Source organism: Oncorhynchus kisutch, linkage group LG16 (assembly GCF_002021735.2).
Source record: "Oncorhynchus kisutch isolate 150728-3 linkage group LG16, Okis_V2, whole genome shotgun sequence".
Classification (NCBI taxonomy): domain Eukaryota; kingdom Metazoa; phylum Chordata; class Actinopteri; order Salmoniformes; family Salmonidae; genus Oncorhynchus; species Oncorhynchus kisutch.
In genome coordinates, this window is record NC_034189.2 from 44,063,070 (window position 1) to 44,075,672 (window position 12,603).

The 12,603-nt window shown below is 43.6% G+C and overlaps 1 protein-coding gene across 4 annotated transcripts in view; it reads right to left on the reverse strand.

Moving 5' to 3' along the window:
* Positions 1 to 4,764: 4,764 nt before the first annotated feature.
* LOC109906727 (neuronal membrane glycoprotein M6-b-like) overlaps positions 4,765 to 12,603 on the reverse strand; it is a 34,958-nt gene continuing 27,119 nt past the window's right edge. For 2 of the 4 annotated variants that reach the window (XM_020504592.2, XM_020504590.2), the window contains exons 2-7: positions 12,218 to 12,404; positions 11,814 to 11,973; positions 10,994 to 11,162; positions 9,840 to 9,913; positions 9,542 to 9,607; positions 4,765 to 7,615 (exon numbers count right to left, since the gene is read on the reverse strand). In XM_020504592.2, the coding sequence (XP_020360181.1) occupies positions 7,472 to 7,615; positions 9,542 to 9,607; positions 9,840 to 9,913; positions 10,994 to 11,162; positions 11,814 to 11,973; positions 12,218 to 12,404 (800 nt within the window). In that variant the 3' untranslated portion in view covers positions 4,765 to 7,471. Of the gene's footprint in view, positions 7,616 to 7,830; positions 8,840 to 9,541; positions 9,608 to 9,839; positions 9,914 to 10,993; positions 11,163 to 11,813; positions 11,974 to 12,217; positions 12,405 to 12,603 lie in introns of those variants that run through there. The other 2 variants (XM_031792500.1, XM_020504591.2) reach the window with 2 other exon arrangements.

The window sequence follows — 12,603 nt, forward strand, 5'->3', positions numbered from 1 at the left end:
CAAATTTAATATTGTTGATTGTTAAATTGTATTTTGAATTAACGTTAGTGGTGCTATTCAGTACACAGGCTAACTGAACGACAGTATGTGTCGGGGTAAAACCAGATGGTTCTGTCCAGTCTACATCATTGTACAAATGGGAAGAAGATTCCAGTCAAACCCAGTTCTCTGATTATTCTCACTTGATGGGCTATGTGAATTCGATGCTGTTCATTGGCTGGATCACGTGGTCTATAGTGCAGACCAACGTCTAATGGACTCCCATCAACATCCATAAGTATGTCCAGCATTCATAATGACTGTTAGAGCTTTAACATGTTTAATCTCATCCCATTTCCAGATCAACCGTCAACAGCCTTTTTATAGCCATGTTAATGTGTGTTCAATAGGAATGTCAGCTCACTGAAGCATGTCTATTTCTTTTTATTTTTTAAAATAATTTTTTTAGCTACGAAAACATTTAGCTTTAATTTATTTACAGTCACTCATTATGCAAACTAGTGCACCCGAAGCCTCAGGATATAAGTGCATTAGCTAGCCTAACTGTTTTCGGAGAGTTTGGAAATGAATGGCTTCTTAATGTTATGTTGCCTGGACCTGCACTAACCATTTAGGAATGGAGCAGCAAACCCAGGGCCATAGTTTGTGATAAGTAGGCTATTAGTGGACTTGTGCTATCATGAGTTGTGTGTACTATAGCCCCAAGGAAACCAGTCGTGAATGCATACCAGCTGTTTCTACGTTTTGCTGTAAAACAAGACCAACTATGACATACCAAAAACTGTAAGCCTATTGTAGTTTGTTTCTATGTTAAAAAATATATATACACTGCTCAAAAAAAGAAAAGGAACACTTAAACAACACAATGTAACTCCAAGTCAATCACACTTCTGTGAAATCAAACTGTCCACTTAGGAAGCAACACTGATTGACAAATGTCACATGCTGTTGTGCAAATGGAATAGACAACAGGTGGAAATTATAGGCAATTAGCAAGACACCCCCAATAAAGGAGTGGTTCTGCAGGTGGTGACCACAGACCACTTCTCAGTTCCTATGCTTCCTGGCTGATGTTTTGGTCACTTTTGAATGCTGGCAGTGCTTTCACTCTAGTGGTAGCATGAGACGGAGTCTACAACCCACACAAGTGGCTCAGGTAGTGCAGCTCATCCAGGATGGCACATTAATGCGGGCTTTGGCAAGAAGGTTTGCTGTGTCTGTCAGCGTAGTGTCCAGAGCATGGAGGCACTACCAGGAGACAGGCCAGTACATCAGGAGACGTGGAGGAGGCCGTAGGAGGGCAACAACCCAGCAGCAGGACCGCTACCTCCGCCTTTTTGCAAGGAGGAGCACTGCCAGAGCCCTGCAAAATGACCTCCAGCAGGCCACAAATGTGCATGTGTCTGCTCAAACTGTCAGAAACAGACTCCATGAGGGTGGTACGAGGGCCCGATGTCCACAGGTGGGGGTTGTGCTTACAGCCCAACACCGTGCAGGACGTTTGGCATTTGCCAGAGAACACCAAGATTGGCAAATTCGCCACTGGCGCTCTTCACAGATGAAAGCAGGTTCACACTGAGCACGTGACAGAGTCTGGAGACGCCGTGGAGAACGTTCTGCTGCCTGCAATATCCTCCAGCATGACCGGTTTGTTGGTGAGTCAGTCATGGTGTGGGGTGGCATTTCTTTGGGGGGCCACACAGCCCTCCATGTGCTCGCCAGAGGTAGCCTGACTGCCATTAGGTACCGAGATGAGATCCTCAGACCCCTTGTGAGACCATATGCTGGTACGGTTGGCCCTGGGTTCCTCCTAATGCAAGACAATGCTAGACCTCATGTGGCTGGAGTGTGTCAGCAGTTCCTGCAAGAGGAAGGCATTGATGCTATGGACTGGCCTGCCCGTTCCCCAGACCTGAATCCAATTGAGCACATCTGGGACATCATGTCTCACTCCATCCACCAACGCCACGTTGCACCACAGACTGTCCAGGAGTTGGCGGATGCTTTAGTCCAGGACTGGGGGGAGATCCCTCAGGAGACCATCCGCCACCTCGTCAGGAGCATGCCCAGGCGTTGTAGGGAGGTCATACAGGCACGTGGAGGCCACACACTACTGAGCCTCATTTTGACTTGTTTTAAGGACATTACATCAAGGTTGGATCAGCCTGTAGTGTGGTTTTCCACTTTCATTTTGAGTGTGACTCCAAATCCAGACCTCCATGGGTTGATAAATTTGATTTCCATTGATAATTTTTGTGTGATTTTGTTGTCAGCACATTCAACTATGTAAAGAAAAAAGTATTTAATAAGAATATTTAATTCATTCAGTTCTAGGATGTGTTATTTTAGTGTTCCCTTTATTTTTTTTGAGCAGTGTATGTATATATATATTAGTTGGTAATTTGACAAAAGACAGTGATGTCACCAGTATTCAAATGCAAACCAGTCATTTTTACAGCAGGGTTCCCAAACTGACAGCCTGCAGCACACCAAGTTCTCTCAGCATATACAGTACCAGTCAAAAGTTTGAACACACCTACTCATTCAAGGGTTTTTCTTTATTTTTTACTATTTTCTACATTGTAGAATAGGGAAGACATCTAAACTATGAAATATCACATATGGAATCATGTAGTAACCAAAAAAGTGTCGATTTTAGATTCTTCAAAGTAGCCACCCTTTGCCTGGATGAACATTTTAAACACTCTTGGCATTCTCTCAACCACCTTCACCTGGAATGCTTTTCCAACAGTCTTGAAGGAGTTCCCACATACTCTGAGAACTTGTTGACTGCTTTTCCTTCACTCTGCGGTCCAACTCATCCCAAACCATCTCAATTGGGTTGAGGTTGGGTGACTGTGGAAGCCAGGTCATCTGATGCAGCACTCTCCTTCTTGGTCAAATAGCCCTTACACAGCCTGGAAGTGTGTTGCGTCAATGTCCTGTTGAAAAACATGATAGTCCCACTAAGCACAACCAGATGGAATGGTGTATCGCTGCAGAATGCTGTGGTAGCCATGCTGGTTAAGTGTGCCTTGAATTCTAAATAAATCACTGTCACCAGCAAAGCACCATCACACCTCCTCCATGCGTCACGGTGGGAACCACACATGCGGACATCATCCGTTCACCTACTCTGCGTTTCACGAAGACACGTTGGTTGGAACCAAACATCGAACATTTGGATTCATCAGACATATTTCCACCGGTCTAATGTCCACTGCTTGTGTTTCTTGGCCCATGCAAGTCTCTTCTTATTGTCCTTTAGTAGTAGTTTCTTTACAGCAATTCGACCATGAAGGCCTGATTCACAGTCTCCTCTGAACAGTTGATGTTGAGATGTCTGTTATTTGAACTCTGAAGCATTTATTTGGGTTGCAATTTCTGAGGCTGGTAACTGAATGTAATGAACTTGTTCTCTGCAGCAGAGGTAACTCTGGGTCTTCCTTTCCTGTGGCGGTCCTCATGAAAGCCAGTTTCATCATAGCACTTGATGGAAAGAAGGAAATAAATTCCACAAATTTACTTTTAACAAGCCACACCTGTTCATTGAAATGCATCCCAGGTGACTACCCCATGAAGCTGGTTGAGAGAATTCAAAGAGTGTGCAAAGCTGTCATCAAGGCAAAAGGGTGGCTAATTTGAAGAATCTGAAATATAAAAACACTTTTTTGGTTACTACATGGTTCCATCTGTTATTTCCTAGCTTTGATGTCTTCACTATTATTCTAAATAAATAAAATAATGAAAAACCTTTGAATGATTAAGTGTGTCCAAACTTTTGACTGGTACTATATATCATTTTTTGTTGGACATAAGACTATAAAAACACTGGGACGTGTGTGATTTTTTAAACTTGGAAATCGGTTCCAACGTATTCCCACATATTAAAGAAAGATACATGTGATCGTATGCAAATGTAAGGAAGGTTTAAAATGATTGTTTTAGTCAAATATTCGATCTCTGGGCTTCTTGTCAATTTGCAGTCTGAAAATAATTGACCCTCTGCTCAAAAAAAAAACATTGTCCTGTTCCAGTGTCTTGCATTAAAACATGAACCAACCTGAAACACTATCAATACGGTCTTAAAATGTATGTTTTTGTGTGTTGAAATAAAGTTGGCCATTTTAAACCTGCGTTGAAGTAATGTGCTCCATCTGTGGAGTGTGTTTGGTCTTCCACTGTACTGTCGGTCAACTGTAGGCCAAATACACTGCTATCCTAATTTGTGCGCCCCTCCTTGGAGTGTAGGGTGAAGTTGCTCCTAGACGGTGATCTTGGGTCAGTTTTGTATTTCCCCCACTAATGGTTAAGCTTACGATTGGGGGAGGGGATCCTAGATTTGTACCTAGGGGAAACTTCACCCCGGAGCTACCCTTAGTCTTAAATCAATGGTTTTGGACTACCATTTTAGGAAATGAACAATGCTACATTTCCCCACCAGGTGGCCCCTGCATCTCACAAAACTCTACAAAGGCAACACCCCAAGGTTGTCCCATCACTGTGGTTGAGGGTGAGCACTGGGGCGCGTTCAGCAGGATGCAACATTTTGGAACGTTCAGATAGCCCATTTCTATGTAGAACAAACACGCCTCTCTGATACATAGAATAAGGAATCACATCAGCTATATAAATGGCATTTCTATCTGCAACATTCTACAATGTTTGGCAACTGAACTGTTCAGAGCACATTTGTCATTCATCTCATTGCATGTGTGTTTAACAGGAAGTCCAAACTTGTAAGAAAGAGACAGATAGCAGCTCTTTCACGATAATAAAAAATATCGGTTTTTACTAGAGAAGGTTACAAAAATCATCACTATACAGGAATCATAACTATTGGAAACTTTAAAAAGAAAAGCAATGATGAAACGACTACAGGGACAACAATGTCATCCAAGGTACAATGGATATCTTTAAAAAAAAAGAGAGTTGAGTGGGGGGCAAACGCTGCCTACCATAGTTGTCAGTACAATTGACGACACATCACCTGAAAAACTGCAAAGACAGTCATGTCGCCTTCATGCAATAACGAGGAAACGACAACACACCCTGACACACGCATCTTATATGAAACGGCGCATGCCCTTGCCTACGTCGACCTGGTGGCAAAGCACACTGTACTATATCAAACATAACACACATGGGAATATAGTCATTTTTTCAGTATTTAGACGTTTGCACACGTGGACAATACCGACATGCCTTTTCATATGAAAGTTAAAAGTATCATCGTTTCACTGCTGCGAGGAAGATCACTCGAGAGCTTTGGGACTGTAAGGTTCTTTCTGCAAAAAGATGATTCTGAGGTAATTGGCTTTACCGTTTCGAGCCCTAGTTGTTTTGAACGGTGTCAGCCATTTTACCTTGAATTCTTTTGAACTTAACATGAATTGGGGTATTTAGAGTATACTGTATGTAGGTAGAGAACATCAAACAGAACAAGGCTATGTCACTAACTCAATTTAGACTAAAATGCAGATAGAACCTTATAGTCCCGGAGCGCATGAACTAGTCAGTGATCATTATTATAGATTCGGTTGTCATAATAAATGATATTGGGGAAAAAAAATGAACATTCCTGACTTGTTATATTGTAAACATCCAAATGGTATCTGTTCATATAACAGGCCTAAAAATATGAGATGAGTCACTTACATTTGGCTTGCCACAGTAAAATAATGTCAAAGACAAGTTCGTCATTACTTTAGCACAGGGAAAGATTCAGCAGTCTAAAACTGATTTTTTTAAAACACTGAAAACCATTTGGAACATTTTTTTTCTCCACATTTCAAAATGTACACAATACAAGCACCACCGCCATCATGACTCTGTACTTGCTTCCTTCTCACAACATACTGTTTTAAAAGATGTCACATTACTATTATATTTAATGCAGAACTAGTAATAGGATGCTAAACATACACTCCAAAAGGAAACGTTTACATATTGGTAATGAAAAGGTCAAATAGCATGGTAAAACATTGACCGTGCTCTCCACATTCAGGAGATGTCAGTCAATAAAACTTCCTTTGGGGCGGTCCGTATATTTACAGGTGAACTTCACCCCTTTAAGGGTGGACTTGTCTTGAGGAAAGCGAACGTATGATTCCCTTCACAGTTGTGTACAATGAACAAACATTGGGACTTTTGCTAAGTTCACTTCAGCTGTGGCCTTGCCTTGTAACAAGCATGTGCTTAATCAGTAAGGTGTTAGCCTGGTCCCAGATCTATTTGTGCTGTCTTGCCAACTCCTATGGTCATTATCATGCCAAACATAGGAGCAGGCAAGACAGCACAAACAGATCTGGGACCAGGCCAGAGGTTCATCTGAAGGTCAAAGCATTGTGTTAGCACTGCAGACAGCTGCTGACAGAACTGCTGCTTTGGGCCACAGTCACATTAGTGCATGTGTCCAATCCAGTTAGGGTACAGCACACGTTTTTCTACTCAGGCCAAAATGAAGAATTACTCAACAGAAGTAGCTGGATGTCAATAAAGGAATGGGAAAGTTAACCTAATAGTAGCAATATTTTCTAAGAGAGGCACCCTGAGATGCTGTGTATGTAATGTATGTAATGTATTCATGTTTTTTTTAAATTCGACTTTACTTTTTTCTATTTTTAAATAGTGCAACGTATCAAGCATTTCCATTTTTTTTAAAGCAAAAAACTAAATCAGGTAAAACAGGATTGCGATAAAATACCAGAGATAAGAGAAGACCAGATAAATATAATAATAGTAAACCTGTCATACTTTGTAGTATAAAAAAAACAAAAAAACATTCATACATACACATTCACACAATATATTCATATATATATAAAACAGCAAAAAACAGGACGTTTTGTGGCACACTTCCTCAGGAGTTGTGCAGACAGTGACTTTGTTGTTAGGCGGTTATTAGGAGCTGTGTTAGTGCTGTGCTGTGATTGGCTCAGAGCAGTTAGGCTATGGCAGCAGGGTTGCACTCAATAACGGTCCAATCGAGAGCAAACGTTCGGAAACAGAAAGAGGTACCACCTAACCTGAGCTCATCCAATAGGAACTTCTTATATACCTGTTCCGTTTGAAAACGTTTGCTCCCATTTGGACAAAGGACCTGATTCAGAGGTGAGAAAAGTGTGCGCAACTCAGACTTGTCCATTGATGTCAATGGAAGACATGGGCTGCATTTCATATACACAGGCAGTCCAATTCTGATATTTTCTTCACTAATTGGTCTTTTAACCAATCAGATAAGCTCTGAAAAAGAATTGATGTGAAAAGATATGATTGGTTGAAAGACCAATTAGTGGGGAAACAAAATCAGAATTGGGCTCCCTGTGTAAATGTAGCCAAAGTGGGACAATTTGAGTTGAGCGCACATATCTCAAGTCAGAACACCGCCCATAGTGAAGGAGACCCAGGTGTTGGTTTTACCCAGAAGGGGGTTGGAGGTTAGGTGTGAGGAAGTGTGGTTGGCCGGTTCTTATGAGTAAGAGGAGTTGAGACCCTCCTTGGAGCCACCCTCCTCCGCGTCGTCGTCCTTTGTCTTGATGTCCTGGTACTCGTTCTGGTTGCAGGAGCTCCTCAGGTAGGCCCAGTTCGCCGACAGGATCATCAGATAGTGGATCTGTGGAGAGAGAAGGGGAGAGAGAGAGGGGGGGGGGGCAGGAGAGAGAGAGAGAGGGGGGGGGCAGAGAGGAGGGAGGAAGGGAGAACAGAAAGAAAGAGGAAGGGAGGGAGGGAGGGAGGGAGGGAGGGAGGGAGGGAGGGAGGGAGGGAGGGAGGGAGGGAGGGAGGGAGGGAGGGAGGGAGGGAGGGAGGGAGGGAGGGAGGGAAAGGAAAGTGCATAGGGTGATGGCCAGTGAGAGGGTTAGTTAGCCAAAGCAAGCTACATGAGTAGAAGCTACATGTCATGTTGACCAGTCTACCAGATGTCAAATGCGACACATTAGCATTGCTACTGTACAATGTCAGTATTCTTTTGGTTAGGTTGGCTAGGTTAGTATTAGTCAATTACAGTGGGGATTATTTTTCTCCAAACAGTCACTATCCTAAAAAGAGAGGACAATGGTCTTGGTTTTTCTTCACATTTTATGTTTATTTTGCATAAACTAAAAAAAGGCTTTCATAACAAATATCACAAAGAGGCACAAGCCTAAACAAGCTAAAAAAAGACTTAACTTCAAGCTAGACAGTTGGCACTTGGGGGAAAGATATTAAAGTGTCGTTGGAAAGAACTATATCCTTCGATTGGAATAACTACAGAATACTACAGTAATCTGAAGCTAGATACAGCAACACATATATTCCCTTGTTCTTACACTGGCGCCGTCCCTTTGTATGGATGATCTATCCATCCTCAATGCTCTGTGGCTGCTCTACTCGAATGAACTGGTCAACCTCACCATAGCCTTGACTAGTGGTCCCACATGGTACTGTACTGGATCAGTACTTCTAGGTGCATATCCTGTCTGGAGAGAGATTGTGAGGGACCTCAGCCATGTTGGCTAATCATGCACTCGCTAGTCCCCTCAGTGTGGTTCAAAAGGTGTGTGTGGCAATAGGCTTGGACGCAAAGGCACATAGATCTATCTGTATTACGTTGACAGTAGTGTACGTTTCTCTATATGCTACAGTACATACTCTCCTCCCCACCATTCGGTCTTTCTTTCTCTCCATCTTTCTTTCTTCCTTTAAACCGTCTTTCTATTTTTGCTCCCTCTGCTTTCTACCATTTCTCTCATTCTCTCGCTCGCTAATATGACTCGGAGAACTTTGTGGATCGGCGGCCGCCGTGGCTCATAAACTTGAGAACAGCATAGTTATACGTGGTGGCCATCATGTAGATCAGCTGGGAGGGAGAGACGAGAAGACAGACTGGGGTGAGAAACAAAGTCAATGACCAGGAGGCCTTTGGGAGGCAGTTGCTATTATTGGGTGGCATCTGGCTAGATTTATGCAGTACTGTACCGTCACGTTGCTTCACATTGCATACATCTACAAACAAAGTGAGATTGCTACGGCGCACACAATTTCAGATGGCCGTCTACGTGCTGAATCTTCTCACACCCACTAATGAGCAATCCAAGTTTGGTGGAGTAGCTGAAAGGCATTAAGCCCTGTTGCCTCAGTGGAGAGCATGGCCTCATGACCCCATTACTGATTCCAACTGAGTTCAACTAGCCATCACATAATGACAACCACACCGATTGGATAAAACAGCTTAATTATTTGCAACAAAAACAAATAATTAGCTCCACCTACGAAGACTTAAACACCCTATAGAAGTCTTATTCTATCATCTCTGGTGCAAAATACAGTGTGGACAGAGTCTCTTGTGAGGCATTCCTCTCCTTTGGCCACAAAGCAAATGTGGCCCATGTCAGTGTGTCCAGCCAGAAGCTATAGGGCAGACTTACGCCCTCAGGAAAACTGAGTCAGAACCATGAAGCGTGGAGGAGGGATTACCATGGCAACAGATCAGCATGCCATGGCAACTCATGCAAATGATTCAAACATGGGGAATTCGGGATATAGGGCATCCAAAGCTTACCAATGCAATGAGGGTGGCGCCTGCCCCAGCACACGCAACAATGTACAGGTGGAAAGACAGGTAGAACTGGAAAACATGGAGACCGATCTCTGGTTAGTGATGATACTTTGATTGACACTCATAAAATATGTCCTTTCCACAATCAGCCTCTGTATAATTGCAGTACAGTGATGAAGAACGTTATATATATTTTTTAAATAAGTAGTGAATAGGAAGGTTTATATGATATTCCTATTATATGAGGTTCATATGATGTGCGTAAAGATTTACAGGAGGAGGAGGGGGTTGCCGTTCTCACCTCGCTGGTGCTACAGATGTCTCCTAGTGTAGATCCGCAGGCTTTGCCGGGTGTCGCGTTCCATGGGATAATACCTACACGATCAGGAACAAGAGATATCGGTTTAGGAGCGACAACTGTGGCTTTAAGACAGGCCCCATTCAGGGCAGTGGCCAATCACGTCATTTGGTGGGTAAAACCAGTTGAGTTGACGTAATGCGATAGTAAATGTTAACACGTCCTCTCATTCAGATGTATAACCGTTTATACCATCTTGTCATGACTTCCGCCGAGGTCGGTCCCTCTCCTTGTTCGGGCGGCGGTCGGTGGTCGACGTCACCGGTCTACGAGCCATCGCTGATCCATCTTTCATTTTCCATCGGTTTTGTCTTTTTTTTCCTACACACCTGGTTTTCATTATCCAATGACATGTTCATGTATTTAAGCCTCTGTTTCCCCCATGTTTGTTGTGCGTGATTAGTTCTATGTTCAGTTTGAATCATGATGGCTGGTTTATTTGTTTACCATGTGCCTTTAGTTTTTGAGTAAAGTCCATTGCTCACTCATTTTGCTCTCCTGCGCCTGACTTCATGCACCAGCTACACTCACCTTCTGACACATCTGCCATTAAAGAGGACAGATGATGCACTGCTTCAGGGTGATGGTAAGAGTCGTAAACATGATATGGATGTCGATGCAGTAAATGACTTAAACACCCTATAGATATTGACATGTAAAGGTTAAGTGTTATCAGCACCCGTAGCGAAGGCATAATGTTTATAAGATACAGCCTACCACTGCCAAGTGGACGTATGTCACACTGCATTAGGCTCTTATGCAGGGCTATATCGTGAAATCTATATATGGCTCATATACGGACGTGTTGTGCCGGACGCTATAGGCCGAATGGTTGTCACGTGAATATGGGTCACACTCCTAAATCAAATCAAATTGATTTATATAGCCCTTCGTACATCAGCTGATATCTCAAAGTGCTGTACAGAAACCCAGCCTAAATGCAGGTGTTGAAGCATGTTGGCTAGGAAAAACTCCCTAGAAAGGCCAAAACCTAGGAAGAAATATGTGTGTATGTGTGTGTAAACTCATGAACCAGGTTGACGTAATCACACGGATCAGTGTGTGTGTGTGTGTGTGTGTTACTGAGTGACACTCACCGTACTGCCTGACGTCCACACAGATGGAGTCCGGATCGGTGATGTTGGCGATGGGGGACTTCATGGCAGCACAGGTAGTCCACATGTTGTAGAAGAGGAAGACTGGGATGGCTGAGAAGCCAAAGATCCCCAGGAAGGCCAGGCCCAGGATATACGTAAGGAACACAAACTGATGAAGAGAGAGAGAGAGAGAGAGGAGTTAGTGACATCATCATCATCCTCGTCATCATCGTTATCGTCAATCATCACACAAGCATTTCGCAACACCCGCAGTAACATCTGCTAAAAATGTGTACGTGTCTAATAGAATTTGATCATCGCCATTTACCGTCATTGTAATCTACTGCTACACAAAACACTGTACTGTGTATAACTATCCCTCAATACAACGTCACCTAATGACCGAGGAGATTTAAAACCAAGCTCGTCATTCTCCTCGTCACCATATCGTCATCCACATTACCCTGATACATGACACAGTACCTGGTTAGAAGGGAGGAGACAGTTTCATACGACGTTAGCTTGGCGACACTCGGGAGAATACAACCGTCCTCATAGCAGCCTTAAAGGCTGATGTTACTGGACATCTGCAGCAATTACACTGAACAGGCTAGAGAGGACAAACTGTGCCAGTTACCCTCCAGGGTTTGTGTACAGCTGTATGTGTGTGAATGCATGCACAGCATGTGTGTGGTTGTACGTGTGTGCATGTATTCATGAGTGCAATATGTGTGTGTGTGTGTGTGTGTGTGTATACATGCATGCGTGACCATATTTGTGTGTGACCATATGGGTGTGTGTGTGTGTATTCATGTCTCACCGTGGCTGTGATGCAGCGGCCACACACGGTGGTCTTGAACTGGCTCTGCAGCTCCTTCTTGACGGCGCTGGTGGTGTAGAAGCCCTCAGCCAGCAGGATGATCCCATAAACAAAGAAGAAGGAGGCGATGCCATAGATGACGTACTGCATGGTCTGGATCCTTCTCGGACGGATACAGTAAACAATGTGAAAACGGGCACATTCGTATTGAATAACCTGGATAAGACTTCAAAGACATATCTTTACAAAACAGTAAAGGTTGACATATAGGTAAAGACATAGGGATCTTACTTTCTCTGTATGTATCTCCCATTTCTCTCCCACACACACACTACCACACCACTCCCCCCCCCCCCCCCCCACCACACACACACACCACACACACACACACACACACAACTTACACGATGGTGAGGGTGGCGTGGTCAGTGGTGATCTGGGAGAAGTGGTTCTCCAGCATGGTCAGTGTGCCGGTCAGCGCCACATGACCACACCCGCAGAACAGAGCCACGCCCGAGAAACAGAGGATGGTGGCCACCAGCGAGGCGTAGGGCACGCCGCCCAGACACTTGATGCAGCATTCGAAGCAACCTGCAGAGGGAGACAGAGAGCACCTTGCTGAGAAGGAGCAAAGAATTACACAGTTGGTCAACGTTTTTGTTGTTGAGCTACATTAGCCTAGAACTCAGCCTCTTGCTACATTATAATGTAGGCACACATTGCAACTATACTATGTATGTATTTGTCCTGGAGAGCAACGGTCACTGCTTAATTAATCATGAATTAGTGA